General features: G+C 38.2%; 1 protein-coding gene across 1 annotated transcript in view; it reads left to right on the forward strand.

Annotated features, from left to right (window-relative positions):
- The first annotated feature begins 16,195 nt into the window (after positions 1-16,195).
- Positions 16,196-16,360, forward strand: part of Ndufb2 (NADH dehydrogenase (ubiquinone) 1 beta subcomplex, 2, 8kDa) — a 1,081-nt gene continuing 916 nt past the window's right edge. Inside the window, 1 exon segment of the mRNA XM_017896697.1 lies at positions 16,196-16,339. Within this exon segment, the coding sequence (XP_017752186.1) occupies positions 16,245-16,339 (95 nt within the window). The 5' untranslated portion in view covers positions 16,196-16,244.

Raw genomic sequence — 16,360 nt, forward strand, 5'->3', positions numbered from 1 at the left:
AATGTTTGCGCCGAACCGGGGCAAATAATATTTCATCTTCTCTTTATTCCTCCATCCTCTATAGAAGTATTCATAAGTAATACAAAAGTAAACGAACGGCCCGTCAGAAATATTAAAAGCTCGGAGGAATTTTTGCGAGTCGAATCAACCCTTGCATCCGCATCTAGGCGTCTTACACCGATGCCATCGACCATTGTCGCGCCGAAACATTTTCCCAAATCGAACCTTCCTTTGCTCCACGTGGTACATACACCGCTAAGAGCAAGGAGAATGCCTCGAGTGTCGGGTCATTCGAGGCAGCCCGTATATCCGTGATATATTCGATCATAAAAATGTATAAATATTTCAAAGCAAATCGTCCGTGAGAAAAGGAATTACCAAGGCCATGTGTGTCTTCCCGCCGCCGTCACTTTTGAGGTCCGAAAAAAAATGGAAAAAAGAGGGGAAAAAAAATGGGAAAAGAAACGAAACAGAAGGCTGGAACGTGGTCGACAAAGTGGCTTCCACGGGTGAAATAGTTCGCCACTCCCACGGGGCGAGGGGGGCAAGAGGCAGCCGAAAACTCGAAATCCCACCCACTCTATTCGGTTTCAGTCGCCATTACAAATAATTCGAAACCAGTTTCCATCGGAGACCACGAATCGCTCTTGTCGGGTGTGTCACTCGGTTTTAATGCTCGTTTCACTAGAACGGAACGCGGTGTCCCTAGCTCGATGAAATAAGACTGTTAAAGCCTCTTATCTGCGGCTCAAAGATTCCGTTGAAAAACGACCCACTCGACGGGTACCAGGACTGCATAATTGAATTTTTGCCCTGACTTTCTCGTCCCCGCCTAGATACTAATTTACATGCAAAACAGGGATAAAAGTAGAAGTAAAATTAACAAACGATGTTTCGAGACGTGAATTTTACGTGATTTGTAAATTCTAAAGTCATCGCGCAGTTTCCGTGTCCTTGATAGTCGTTCAAGTTTCGAAATGGCTCTCTCGACGTGCAAAATTTCGTAATTTCACAAGGAGTAATACGATATTTGTTATTAAGGGGTAATTTAACCCTTGACAAAGGTACAAAATCTTGATCGAGGAAACGAATACTCGTGTCACTTTTTAGACTGAATAAAAATCGTAACGTCGCTTTGAACGGTTAATTTGCATATCCCAGAACGGATGGAATCGAGGAAATTTGGCGCAAACTCGAAGCGAAGCCGAGTGGAAACAGAAGAGACGCGAAAGGGACGATGAACGTTTCCGAAGTTAGAAAAGAAGGTTGTAAATAAGAAGAATTCTTATCGAGGAAGAAAGAGCGATAGACGAAGGGAAATAAGAGGACGCGCTAAGAAGTAGGATGGTCGGGACGTTAAAAAGCCAGCTGAAAAACGAATCGAAGAAAAAAGGAGGTGAGAGAGCAGCGAGCAGTAAAACGATGAGCGACTGGCCGCCAAGGAGATCCCGCGAGTAGATAATTGTGTAAGTGGATCCCGTTCCCCGTGTTCCTGTGGCGAGCCACCTCGAGGACGACTCCGACAATCAGTCCAGGGATTATTCCCCGTGGAAGATCGGATAAAACGCGAGAACCGACCAAGGGATCGTGGCCGATCGTTCGTGGAAGGTACCCGTCGAGAGTTGCTGAACAATCCCGCGAAATGATCCTCCATAAATTTTAGCCAGCTCCTCTGCTACGTTCAATAAATTTTTACCTCGAAAGGATCTGCATATAACGTAACATAGAACCGAGTCCACAACTCCTTGAAATTCGAGACGGATCGGCATCATATTCGCCTTTATTCCATCGTTAAACCTCCTCTCCGCAAGATCTCTCGGTAGGCCTAATTCGAATTCAAGCACCGCCGTACCTACCGAAATAATTACCCTCGCGGGACGTTCAGCCGAGGCAAACTCGGAGCTGATCCTAATCCGAGCAAAACGACGTTTCCGTACGTAGACGTGTCTTCTGATTAACGGTATAAATAACGCGGCGACGAGCGCGGATACCTTTTCCGACAGTGTGATTGATGATCCTGATCAGCAACGGCGGATCCACGATCCTTGGTCCACGCGATGGACACCGTCCTCGAGCAGCGTCGACCACACGTCGCTGCACCGCGCATAGTATATACGGGCAACACGATGCAGCGGTAGCATTTATGGGCATCGCCAGCGTGAATATTTATGCGGGGACCATTATCGTCTACATAATAGCGGGTATGGCGAATACGGATAAGCGAGGCTCGAACCTGACGCACGATCATTCTCGTGCCCCGAGTTCTCTCGTGTCTCGAAACGAGATGAAGGGAGCAGGGCCGTAGCGAGAACGATTCCACGGTGGATGTGCACTGATTCTTTCTTACTACCTGTCTGATGTAAATCCTCGAAACTCGAGCCGTCACTTCCGGAAAAAAATACGAACACACGCGTAATTCCATCCTCGATCGAGTATCCCTGGAATTCTGCGGTTCCAGGTACTCGATACCTACGCGAGCTGTAGTTATGGTTCCCCAAATCGACTTCGTTCCGTACTTAACTGCCGACAGAGAAGAGAAGGAAAGAGAGGTCATTCCCATGCGTGACGCTTAGCAGAATCATAAATAATTTCTCCCGTATCGAAAATCGTATTTCATTGCTTTCCGTGGCAGAAGCTGGGTCGCCATTTTCTCGAAAGCTGGCCCCAGCTCCGGTTCTCCATCTCGTCCGCGGTCGGAACGGAACGGACTGGAATCGGCGAGCGCTTTGAAAATTTAATCCCTTCTACGGTCCTGAAAACGCCCATAGTGGCGGCTGGTTGGAGAACTCCGGTGCACCGCGGTTGGTATCTGTCCCGAGGAGATACGAAACGCCCATGGTGTTTCATGGTGAGCGGCGTAAGGCCAAGATCCTAAATCACATTTGACTCTGGTAATAGGATTGCTTGGAAAGCCTAAACCCTCGAGGAATGAAATCCGTCTGATAGTAAATCTACCTCTTCCTACACCCCCGTCCTCACCCTGTCGCTTTTTCTTCTCAGCCTCCTACGGATTCAGCGCGGTTCAACGCTTCACCCGCGCATTCCACGCTCCTGGAATGTCGATGTTCCTTGGAGAACAACGTCTCATCGGTATCACTCACGAGACCCGAGACGTTTCCCTACCCACATTCGTCGGTTAATTCCACCTTCATCCCCTCGCCACGAATTTCTCGAATATTTCGATTAAACGCGGACTCCACCGACTCCATCTTCTTCCTTCCCCTTCGTTTTCTCTTTCCATTCCTCCGTTTCGCCGTTGAACCCGGGAAAGGGAATTTTCTCGAAACACAAAGAAAAAAGTGAAATCTTCGAGTCCGGGGTCCTTTTTTCTAGCTCGTAAAATCCTTCCATACTCGTCAGGAAGTGAAAACAGGATGGAATGTAGGCCAGCAGGTCAGTTTTTTCCTCGGCGAAATAACAAACGATACCGAGCAAGATGTTCCTCCAGCGGGATAAAATCGCGTCGGCTTTTCAGAAAAACGAAGGAAAATTCGAAGCCGACGCGATCGGCTGTCAAAGAAAATATTTCCATCTTGCAGAGGAGCTTTTTAAAATAACTAATACACTCGGACCAACATGTGTCTCTCGTTTCGAGGATTCCACGAATCCCCCTTTCGTGCTGCTGGTACCGATTTTCTCGGCACAGTCGATTTTCCTTCAAGGGGGAGAATTAATTCGTTGCCCGGCGAAGCTGCGGAACGACAGAGTTGACAATAAGCTCGAGAGCGAGGGAGCCAATGGACAAAATCCAAAGAAACGGAACAAAGAAAACGTTCGCCTTCTGTGTCGGACATGTTCGTTCGCGAGACCCATAGCGTCTCGTTTCACGTGTTAATAAATAGCCGGGTTATTACCGGCAAGCTAATTCCTCAGTCACTCTCTTCATTTAACGAAGCCAATTATGAGAGGCATAAATGTAAGCACTTAATAGTTGTATACACAACCGCACGCGCGTGCAAAATTCCGCTGTTAGGCAAGAGAATCAGAGTTCTGATCCACTTCCGTTACTATACTTCCTCGTTCCATTAACACTGCCACATAATACTACCCCTGTCGAAAAGATTTTAGCCAAACTCGATTATTTTCTCCTCGAAAATGCACTGAAATTTGAATTATTTTTCTTTCCTTGTTTTCACTTGAATACAAATTGATTTACCACCTCGTTTTATGCTTATGTTATATCATCCTATATCTAGAAAGTTAATTCTAGATAATTTCGTGTTATCTAAATGTTTGCCGAAAATTCTTTGCCAGGGGTAGTTTCGGATTTAGATATTATTAATACACTCTGCAATACTACGAATATTTTTATGAAGAATTCGACAACCGACTTCTCGAATTGCGATTTAATTTTAAAATCTAATGCATCGAGGTATTGTTTAATTTTAACTAGTTACGAAGTATCTATTTCGTCCGTGATAAAATTGTTGAAGGTTTTAGTATTTATTCCAGTTCTACTCGTGTCAAAACGTGTTAAGTGTAATTTTGTTTTTACGACTGTGAGAAACTCATGGAAGAAGTATTTACTGTAAAATAGGGTTTCTCTAGGGGGGCCATATGGCCTCCCAGGGAGTCTAACACCGAATTTTTGGAACTCTACGAAACATGGCAGGATTTGGGAGCCAAAAACTTCACGTATGGACTATATTTACTTTCTTTAATTAACCCTTTGCATTAAAGAGAAGACTCTCAATCGCTAATCAGAAAAATTACCAAGATTATGATCCAATATTAACCCCACGTCTCGCCATTTTTTAAAAACTACTCGAGCCAATCATTTACTATCGCAAGACCATCTCGCGATATTAAAATATTACACGTTTAATCATTTAAATACGTATAACTTATAATTTAATAACCTCACACTAACCTTTCTGCCTTCGAATTGAAACATGGAGATAAAATTCATTTACAATTGATTTCTGTAGTTGAAATACAAAATTTTCTAACAGCGAAGCTTCGAGTCGCTGCTTTCCTATAGCGAAATATTTTCCGAGTGTGAATTAATTTTATTTTACAGATGTATCGATATACGTACTACTATCTTATAGCGTGTACACACACACACCCTCGTTACCCGAATGACGAACAAAGAAAACAACATTGACGTAAGCTCTTAAAAAGCACGAAGAAAATAGAGGAAGGAGACCACAGAGGCTACCGATAATTCAAAATGGAGTCTCCAGTCGCAAACCATCGATAAACCCGTGTGTAGAAAGTAGGTAAAAATTAATTCGAGGATTAAATCCGACGAAAAATAAGGAAAACGAAACTTCTGGGCTTGTGTTTAAGAGGAAAAGCGAGAGTAGCTCGTGCAGAGAGTCCTGGACGTTGAACTCGCGATAGAATAAAATGAAAAATGAAACTTACGAAAGGAAGGAACGGCGATTCCTCGAGGAAATGGGTGGAAGCGACGGGAAGAAAATCGTGGCCATAGCAAGCGGAATGTCGCGGCGGAATTAAAATGATGCAGTACTGTTTGCGTATCATTCATTCGGCACTCCCGAGCAAGACTGAACCACCGCGAGCGATTCACAGTTAAGCAAGTGCTCCGCTTAATTGCCACCATGATACTTTTATTGTACGTTAATTCCGTGATTGTCGTTACGAAATCAATTTGCCACGATACTTGAGGCCTCGTAAAGTTATTTAACGTGTATTATAAAAACAGCGTGCTCACGTGGTCCCCCTATCGCGGCGCAGCAGTTTTCTTCGTCGATTCCCAGCCCGGCCATCAGGCGTCGTAAAATTCCACACGTATTGACTTGTTTCGTTGTTCTCTTCCACGGTTTTATCTATGTTCCAACGCATTTACGACCTCGCATAATTCTGGTACCGATGCGACGAATTTTCGTTCCAGGCCGAACTTCCAGTCGCGTTTTCGAGATTCGTCGACATTTTTTCCAATGGCTATTTCCAAAATTGCGAATCTTGGCTCGCAGAATTCCAGTATCCACGTGACGAATTTTCATTGCAGACCAAACTTCGAGTTGTCAATTTTCTGCAAGTGTGCAGGTAAATTTTTATTCCTTCCAATGGCTAGTTAAAAAGGTGCAAATCTTGGATCGCATAATTCTGATATCTATGCGAAGAATTTTTCTTGCACGAAGTTCGAGATTCGTTACCATTTTCTCAAGAGTGTACAGATAATTTTTATTTCTTGGAATAGTTATTCCAAAGAGTGCAAATCTTGGCTCGCATAATTCTGGTATCCACGCGAAGAATTTTCGTTGTAGATTGAACTTTGAGTTGCGTTTTAGAGACTCATTGCCATTGTTCAGGAAGTGTGCAGGTCATTGTTATTTCTTCAGATACCTATATAAAAAATCGCGAGTCTTGGCTCGCATAATTCCAGTATCCATGCGAGAAATTTTCGTGTGAAAACTAATCCGTTACCATTTCTCCGAAAACATATAATTGCTTTCCTTTCTCTGAATATTTCGAAAACTACGAATCTCAACTCGAATAATTCCGATATTCGAACGACGAATTTCTCTTCCGAACTGAACTTCGAAATCGGTTACATAGAAAATTAATCCGTTACCATTTCTCCGGAAGTGCACGACTAATTTTTATTCCTTCGAATGTTTCCTTGTTACCGACGAGCGTACGTTTCGCGGGAGAGGGGAACGTGTTATGGAATGTTAACGAGAAACTACCTCGATAATTGATCGTAAGTAACTAGCGTACTCGTCACGAAGCATCGGCTGCTTGAGACATCACTGGAACCAGCACCGAGCGGCGTCGATTTGCCTTTTTTCAGAGGTTACGCGACGGAACGGTGGAACGCAATGCAGTTACACGTATTGCCCGCGAGGAACTGATCATTTGCAACGGCTTCGAATCGTTCGTGGTCCGAGGGCCGTCGCCGGTTATTTGTTCGACGAATTAACACGGCTCGCAAACAAACACGCGGTGCAGCTTTAAAAGCGACGGAGCTTATACCTTTCGGTCAGCCTTCGCTGCTAGCCTTGCTGCCTTTTTTTCCATACGCCTTCTCCGAGTTGAAACGTCGCTCGTGAAATTCGTCGAACGGGGAAAAGCAAACATTATAACTCCGGTCACTCGGAATGCGACGTTTCGTCTCTTGGAGTTCGGTACCTCGTTCCAACCACGTTTTGTCACGTGAAATTTAACGAAAATTCTTCTGTTCTTCTAGTGCTTTCCAACACGACGTAGATCTTACGAGTCTATACCTTTGCTCGTGCAAAATACGTGGATTCGATGTGGAATAATATTATATATTGGTAGTTGATGATAGGTGAGGTGTATGAAACATGATGGATGATGATAGTAGAATTAAAGATGTATATTTACCTGCGATTGTTTGTGAGTATCGTGGCATTTATTTGTATCTTGCAGGTATCTTCGAAAGATGCTAAAGAATTCTATAACAGGTATTTGCTTTCTTTAAACGATGGTAAAGTAGGGAACAGATTTACCTAGTACACTTGTGCTCTCTTGCGACTGTTCCTGTAACTTTCTTCTGTGAGATGTGTCGTCGATAACGTAGATTTCTGATAACCTGCAAACATTTTCTGTATTAGATAAATATATTTGTTTATTAATTGATCGTGAATAAAGATCGCTACAAATGTGATATGACAAACCTAGAAAGCTTTTATGGTACGCAGATTAAACTAAAGTGCGAAACAAATTTTTTAATTCTTTTTTAGAACAATCTTTTTCCATTACGGTCGTCATACGAGAAAACTATAAACATGTAAAAAGTATGAAGATCTTTAAATTAACCTATACTATTGCATTCATTCATAAACATATTCTTTATTTCCGTATTTTTATTTTTCTAGAATCCACATTTTTTTAAATGTATATCCATCGTGACTATTCTCGACTGATGATCACTGGTCAGATTTAGTTTTATCTCCTACATTACTTATCTATTGAAAAAATTATAATGGGATACAAATATAATTTGACACGATAGAGATATACATATAATTTGGCTTATGGAAAACAAAATATTTTATTTATTACTATAATAAATTTAACAATAAATCGATGAAAACACAGAATAATAAATTGATAAATTATTGCTTATATCAAAAATCATTCTCCGTGCAAACAATTTTATTAATAATTATTGTCGAAAAACTCGAGTTTTCTCGTATGACTACAGCAAGTGATGTCGACTGTACAAGAAATATACAGTGGTTTATAGTAAGTTAGATATTTGTCACAGTACGGTAAACGTTGTTGATGAGGCTGATGATGCTTCGGTCTAAAGGCAAGGATTTCTGACTACAGTCGTCCTATTTACCTGTGGATACAATACTATAATATGGGTTCTGTAACATAAACGAACATAACGAGTCTGCTGTCAGATCTTACGAAATGGTTCCTTAACCCTTTCACGAGTAAATATTTTAAGGCGTAACCTTAGGACGATTTTCCATTTAACTCACTAGCGCCACCACGACCCATATCTCCAATAAATGATGAAATCTACTTCCAGCCTGACTCATACTTCTTATATTTCATCCGTGATATCTACTACCTTATGAAATATTGAAAAATATTGCCACAGATATATTCATAGGACCATTTACTTTCGAGTATTTTAAACGCAACGTTAAAATAAAATACGTAGCACTTACCTACGTATATTGTAACGTAAATGCATACATTTTATGGGTGTATCGATAACAAAAAGTAATAATTTTCACGTTCGTAAGGTATCAAAGAAGAAAATTTCATGCAAACGAACAATGTTAATTTATGTTAAAATTTGCTATGAATTCGTTACCTTTATCAGCGTTCGGAAATAAATTTCAATAAATATGTTACAGTTTTCAACCAAGACTTTTTCCTAACAAAGTAACATTAAGTATCAAGCTTCTAGAACACGTTGTATAGGCTGATCCAAAGAAAAGCTGTAAAGTTTGCTAAGGGTTGCCGGTTATTACCGTCCATAAAATTTTACGAACCGAAAATATTAAGCCCACTCGAATGTGTTGGTACACGCAAACCCTCTGGCTATTTTTCGGCAGATTCAAAAAAGTTTGCGGTTTCTTACTAAACTTGAGAAAAGAGTCTTCGATTACGACAATTTATATGGCAATTTAGTTACAGAACACGCCCTGGTTCCAAAGAAAGAAGCACCTAGACGTAAAGAATCCGATCTATCCCTCGTTTCCAAGAACATCGGCACAATTCGAGATGAAATACATACGAACTTAGGAATTACGAATTAAAGTCGAAAATCGATTCGAAGATCGAATAAAATATTATTTGCCACAGACGAGGTGTTTGCTTATTTGAGAGATGTTCTTATTTTTCGCAACACAAGTGTTCTATCTAAGGGTCTTGTAGAAATAATACGAGAAAAAGCTAGAAATAACGATAACAGCGTCTGAACCAACAGAATGGAAGAAACCGCGATCACGATGTAAACTAATCTCCGTAGGTGTTACGTTTACGATCTTCTTGCGGGTTTGTCGAATACACAGGGATCCCACTAGATTTATGAAGCGATGATTGATGGCCGACTGGACAACCATGTTCTTAGACGAGTGAAAGTAATTGCTTTGGCAACATCTCTAAACTTGATTACCATAGCCGTGGACCATTAAAATACGAGAAAAACGCAATGGCAAAAGATCTTCTAGGTGCATCGAGTCTGCAATGAATATATTTTGCGCACGGTTGTATAGACGCCACGGAAAGCTTACTATTATTTTCTTCGCGAGACTATTTTCCCAATTTTTCCAGTCCGTTCGACGGTGCTGGTCGAAATTATCGAAGGTTTAACGATAAACTCGTAGGAGGTATAATAAATTATGAATTTCAAAAGAATGCATGTAAAATGCAATAGCAATCGAAAGACTACTCATTAAAACTCGAGGTTTCTAAGTATAAAATTTAATATCCCTAATTGCAATTAAAATTCACTCTGTATCAAGCATCTCGTTCGCCAGCTGCACACAATTAATTCACATCGAAGTGGTACAACAGGAAGTGTATTAATTATATCGAAAAACTCCAACATAGATCATCAAATTGAAGCATTTACACTTGTCATTTCTGTTTCACTTCGTTCTCACGTAGAAACGCGATTTTTATTATTCAAGATCATCTAAAGGTCGTAATATTAAACATACACGAATTCCTTGTAATGCTAACTACGATATTACGTTAATGAAAATATACAGTTTCGCTTAAAAAATTATTAAAGACCTTTTAACGAAATTTCGAGCTAAATGACGTTGAAAAATCATTTTGTTCTAGCGTTATGTTCGCATCGTGGAATTTTACAAATTTTCCCTTACATATTTTCTTATCATGGATAATAACAGGGATATCACGCGTGCTCAAGATAAGAATATACGTAGAAACAATTTACAAGAAGAAAGAGCCTAACATCTTCATCGAAGAACATTATTAAAACTCGTCGTCACTCGAAAATATTGCTCGACACTGTGCACCGACTAAATACCTAAATTTTATAAACACAGACTCTCTTCGAGGTATACTTTCACGAATCTTCGCTTCTTTTCAAATTCTTCGAGAGCAGAAATGAGAAATGAAAATGAATTAGCACGCAGCACGAAGCATTTCAAAATGGTCGTCGGTCGGAAAACTCAACTGGAATAAAGTACATATTTGGTAAACTTATTTCGAAGACGTTTGATTTCGATTCGAATGGAGAAAGTTTACGATCGAACAGGCGATTGGTGTTTTGGAAGAACAGTGAACGTTACTTTTATCGGTCCTCTGGATAGATTGGTCGGACCAACTGACGATTCAGCAGCTGTTACCTCATCGGTAGCGTACAGAAACAACGATCGCCACTCTAACGCTTTTAGGGGAGACATATTGGCGGACGTTACTGCTGGAGAAGAAGCGAGTCCTGCGATCGTTTCCAAGGAAACAGAAGATATTAGCGTGTAAAGAAGACCGTTATGAAGTACTCGTTTCCTTCCAACTTTTCCCTGATACTGCTGTGCTCACATTTTCCTTCATTTTCGTTTTAAATGCAGGATGTAACGCGTCATGTACAGACACTAGTTCGAAGAACATTGGCTAATTAAAATAAAGTGAAGAATAATTTGTGTAATTTATGAAGTAAGGACGATCTGAGGTATCAATAGGTCTCTGAATTATTTTTTGATATAAATTGTCTCTAACCCTCGTTCACCACAGGAATGAGTGAAAAATATGTCATTATCTCCAAATTCTTTTTATTAAATTAGATTTACGAATATTTCGGAGTTCTAATTACCAGTTTTAATTACGAATTACGAATACTTCGTCGTGAGAATTCATGCTCTGTAATAACAGGCAAAAGAATTAAGAATTTACTTCTTTGTGACTAACGCTATCCTTTCGCAATGTGAATCCACGTACGTATGATATACTAATGATGCAAATGAGTTAATTAATTAAACACCACATGTCTGAAAATATTCATTAAAAATTTAGACTTGATATTTCGACAATTAAAATAAATGGGAAGCTTCTTGTTTACTCTTACTTACGTTTATACAAGCTTGATCTCCATTATAACTGAAACTGCTTCTGGAACTTCTGTGATTTACTCGATTCGCCATTTTAGCTTCTGTATCCCTTTTCCAAAATCGTCCCCGATTGTGTAGTAAAATTGTAGCTTTTATCAATCTTGTTCCTGAAAAAGATTTGTGTCAAGTTAGAATTTAATATTTAAAATATGATCATGAATTATAAATTTGTAAATAAATTTATTGAATTATTTAGGATTTTCGGGATTGGAAGATCGGCAGACTTCTTGAATTTCCTTCGAGTTTCAAGCAAAACATTTTCCAGATATTTTACACGTTTGAAGATGTTCAGTTGCAGCTGTGTCTGCTCTTCTTTTCTTCGAAATTTTTCATGGCAACCGTCATATACATAGGTGCAATAAAAACATAACTCCGACGGTCCATTCATCCAAATCCTTTCGCTGAAGGAATTCCACGTCGCGATGCTCTACCTGTACTTTAAAGACGTGCATCTCTGTATTATATCTGAAACTTTTAGCCACGGCCTCGTCTCTGCCCTGTTTTATTACCTTTTTTACCATTTTTCTAGCTTCGTTTTCGGCTACGATTCTCCTCGGTACCAGTTCCTCTCGATTCTGTGGTCGAGTTAGACGTGTGTTGCGTAACATTGGCTCAAATATTCCTTTTTTCCTGCTTTCTGGTGCATTCATCGTGAGTGATTATTGAAATCCAATTCCCAACGTGTATCAGAGTTTAAGAAGTGACGTTTCTCTGTGAACAAAAAAGAATTATGTTAGAATGTAGAACTTAGTACTCAAAATTCAGAACATAGAACTCAGAACTGAAGGCTAATTGGTACTTACTCGTAGCTAGTAACTAACAACCAAGATCATCAAGGCAAACGTCATTTCAAGACAACAATGCCATTTTAAGATCACCAACGACAACAATGTTATGTTCATTTGATCACTGTCGTTGCAAGGTTTTATATGAAAATATTAATAAAGAGACAATATTGATTCTTAAATATAAAACAAATGTATACATAACATAATTAGCAAAGTGTCGTAATCAACGATATACGATATATTCTTTCGTTAGATATTTTTGAAAATAATAAATTGGTAATAATTGCGATCTTATATATATACATGTAATTTATATAGAAATTTATATGGAAAGTGAAGTGAAAAATAGTAGCATATATTTTGCAGTAACCAGGTTTATATTTAACACTAGAATTACCGACCTGTGGATATGTCGAAACAAAACATACATACAAGATTATAATTCAAATTAGATGATAAAAATACCTAAGTGCGCCCAATTGTAGTTCAGTAAAATTCACTAGCAATTCCGTCAAAAGCACCCATATATTTCCACTAATTCGCAAACCAAAAAATCAGGAACCTGCCATTTTGACAGTTTTGGTAATTCTCTTTTCATTAGTTATCGTGTTAAATATTAATTTTGCACAGTGATTTCGCGTTCTTTCTTATGTTCCTGTAATATGGATTAAACTTCTGTTACACAAGATATTTATTCTAGTGCGGATTAAAACATGGAAAATAACATAGCATATTTTTTCTTGTTTTAAATTAAGTCGCATTTGTTCGAAAGTTCGTGGGAAAACAAGTATCGTATCACGCCATTTCGGAGCAGCCTGGAATTATCGAATTTTTCACCCGGCTCTCCATCTCTCACGCCCCTGGACCAACATGGCTGCTCGTGTAGCCATGGTAACACCCTCTGGCTTTTGATATAACCCTCGTGAAACGCTCACATTGGGAATAGAAGGGGCGGTAACGAAGAAGAGGGTGAAACTATCGCGAAGGGTGTGCTCGGGATAACGTGGCCGACTGATGTGACGCAAAATACCTTTTACCTCCATGTCAGCCATTAAAAATGGGACCACGTGTGTTTATTAATTTATTTGCAATTCAATGAGATGAGTAAGCTGAAAACAGTGCTGAGAAAGTAATAACATCTTGAATAGATGGAAGATAAAACTATAAATCTAAAAATTCGACCACGAATGGAATATTATTTCCAGGTACGATGACTTAAATGTAAACTATTATTATTACGTAATTTTTTCAATTTTTAAAGAGGAAAAGATCTGCGTTTGCTTGGATTGCAAGATACACGAATTTTTTCTCGCATTAATTAGACACATGATAAATTAAACAATTAATTACGACGAAGCTAGGGACTAGACTTTACTATTTTATGAAGAGAAATATTTTTTATTGCAATATAAATGAATGCAGCAGAAAATAAATAATAGAACCATTTCTTTCAGATCTTTGACTCAGATCACTTTCATAATTTCTGGTACATTTGAAGTAACACTTTACTTTTTTAAGATAAACTAAATCCGAATTGTATCTTGTTTCACACAGATTAAACTAGACAAACTTGGTTTAACCCATGTGTACCATATAAGAATTAATGAAAAACATCCCATTGTCATCAAATTTTTCTTATTAAATTAAATTATAATTTCAAAATATTTCAAAGTGCATCATAAATGTTTATCGTAAGAATCCAATCTTTGCAACAAAAGGGAAAAGAATTAAAAAATTAATCTGTTTGTGTTTACCACCAATTACTTGCAATATAAATCCGCCCGCAATAAACATTCTGGTGACAACGATTACAAAAATTGTGCTTGTATATAACGATGCAAATGAATTAAAAGGATGAATTAAACTTCATTTATTCGAAGATATACGTATGAAAGATAATTTACGAATTCAACATTTCTTCTCATTTACCTTCCACTCATCTTCGAATAAATAAAGCACAAAATTATGATACGTATGAAACAATAATATTACAATAGCAGTACATATAATAACCGACGAGACGATTAAAATAGTAAGTTCATGCACGCATCTACCCTTGCTAAACACACTATCTCGCAAATGGATTACCAAGACGAATATCATTTACTACTCTTGGTCTGGGACGGATAATGGAGGAACGACTTTTTGCATAGCCTGGAATTTGCAATACGGCTGAGTTTATTGGACGATAAAGGAAAAACAGCAAACGGTGCGTTTTTCAAATGGTAAAAGCTGCCTGGTGGCTAGATAAAAATCCTCCAAGTGGTATCGTAAAACGTATCGCGAGGCCCTCAACGAGTCATCGATAAATTCTAGTCCCCCGAGAAGGCCTGTAAACACCGGCCTATCATTGCGATAGTAAAATTATAAATCGACAATCAGAATGCGGTATCACGTAACGCACGCGCAACAATTCGTTCTCGATATGGGATTTTATCCCACGTGAACGAATAAAATAGTCCTGACGCGAATAGAAGCTCATTTTTATTTAATTCGTATTTAACCCATTGCACTCGATGACTTTTGGCTAGAGAAGAGTAGAAATTCAAAGATTCTCTACTAAAAAACTGACGATACTTTTTTGAGTAGTAAATAAAGAATTGTATAATAATAGAATTGTAGAATTATTTGATTTCGATACCGCACACACTATCACATTGCAATAAATTTGATATATTAATTAATATCGATCTTCCAAATTTTATGAAATGGTGACTGAAGCTCACCTTTCGAGTGCAGAGGGTTAATTTCTACGACGTTGTTAGTTTCTCGTTATATTCTCAAATTAATTATCAGCTTATTAGAAAGAAGTTCCTTGGTGACTTTGTGTTTAGTTAAGCTTCTCGATGTATCATTTGTACAAATTTTATTTCTATATATGAAACGGTAAATTATAGTAAATATGCTATGATCATTTTCATAAAGTCGCATTAATATATCACAAAATTTTGTCACTGGAAATATGATAAATATTTATATTAACAAAGAATATTAATAACGGACATGGCTCTCTAACACGTGTATCTGTTAATAAAATAACGACTCCCATATTTTATTTTTAAAAAATATATAAATATGTAATATGATAAATGAAAGATTTTTTTATGTAAAATTATATATACATAGATATATTTTTTATATATAGATTACTAACGAAGCCACGTATCTGGAAACGCACTTTTGTCGAGGGTAGATATTGGTCGGTAGCCACTATAAAAGTTCTTATTAAGGCACAAGTTGGGGTGAAGTTACGATACAAGGACCAATGACGCCTATTTCTTCAGGGGTTGCTACTGAGAACCAGATGGTTGATAGCAAATCGTAAACCATCCGATAGACCAATGAGAGTAGTCAGCCTGCTCCCGACTCAGCTACGAGACTACCCCTCGCTTTTTGAAGCTCGCTCGTTCCAAGCGTAATGGCGAGTATCTCGCAACTGATATGTTTGAACGACTTTCATCAAATGTTAAGTTGTCTTAAATTAATCTCGTAAAAAAAAAAACAGTCTCGAAGAAAGTCAGACGTAGACAGGTTCGTTCCACGCGAGGATAAAAAATTTACCTTTTCGTCGAACAATGTTAGTACAAAAATAGGAAACACGAAACCAATTTGTACAATAAAGTGTTTTTATTTAAATTTTGACATTTTGTAATATCGTAAACATAATTGGAAAAGAAAAGAAAAATCAAAAATTTAATTAAATTTTCTTTAAACAAATAAACAATTCTTATTAATATTTGAAAATATGAAAGTATATGTTTATATATTTATTGATAGAAACTGAAAACTTTTAGCGCGATTGTAACTTTTCGTCACTGAAATATCGATTAAGCTTATGCTAGTTCTCTTTTACACCTCGTAGAGGTCGCTTCATTTCAGTTTAAAGTCAGTTCGTCCATAGAATAACATTGATTAAAAAATGTTATTATTGCGGGGCAGAAAGATTTTAAGAAATATATATCATTTTAATAAAGGACAACAGAAGACAATAAATTTAAACTAAACCCGCAACTGGTAATTTATATATATATATAT

The sequence above is a fragment of the Eufriesea mexicana genome, unplaced genomic scaffold (genome assembly GCF_001483705.2).
Source record: "Eufriesea mexicana isolate 0111107269 unplaced genomic scaffold, ASM148370v2 scaffold372, whole genome shotgun sequence".
Classification (NCBI taxonomy): Eukaryota; Metazoa; Arthropoda; class Insecta; order Hymenoptera; family Apidae; genus Eufriesea; species Eufriesea mexicana.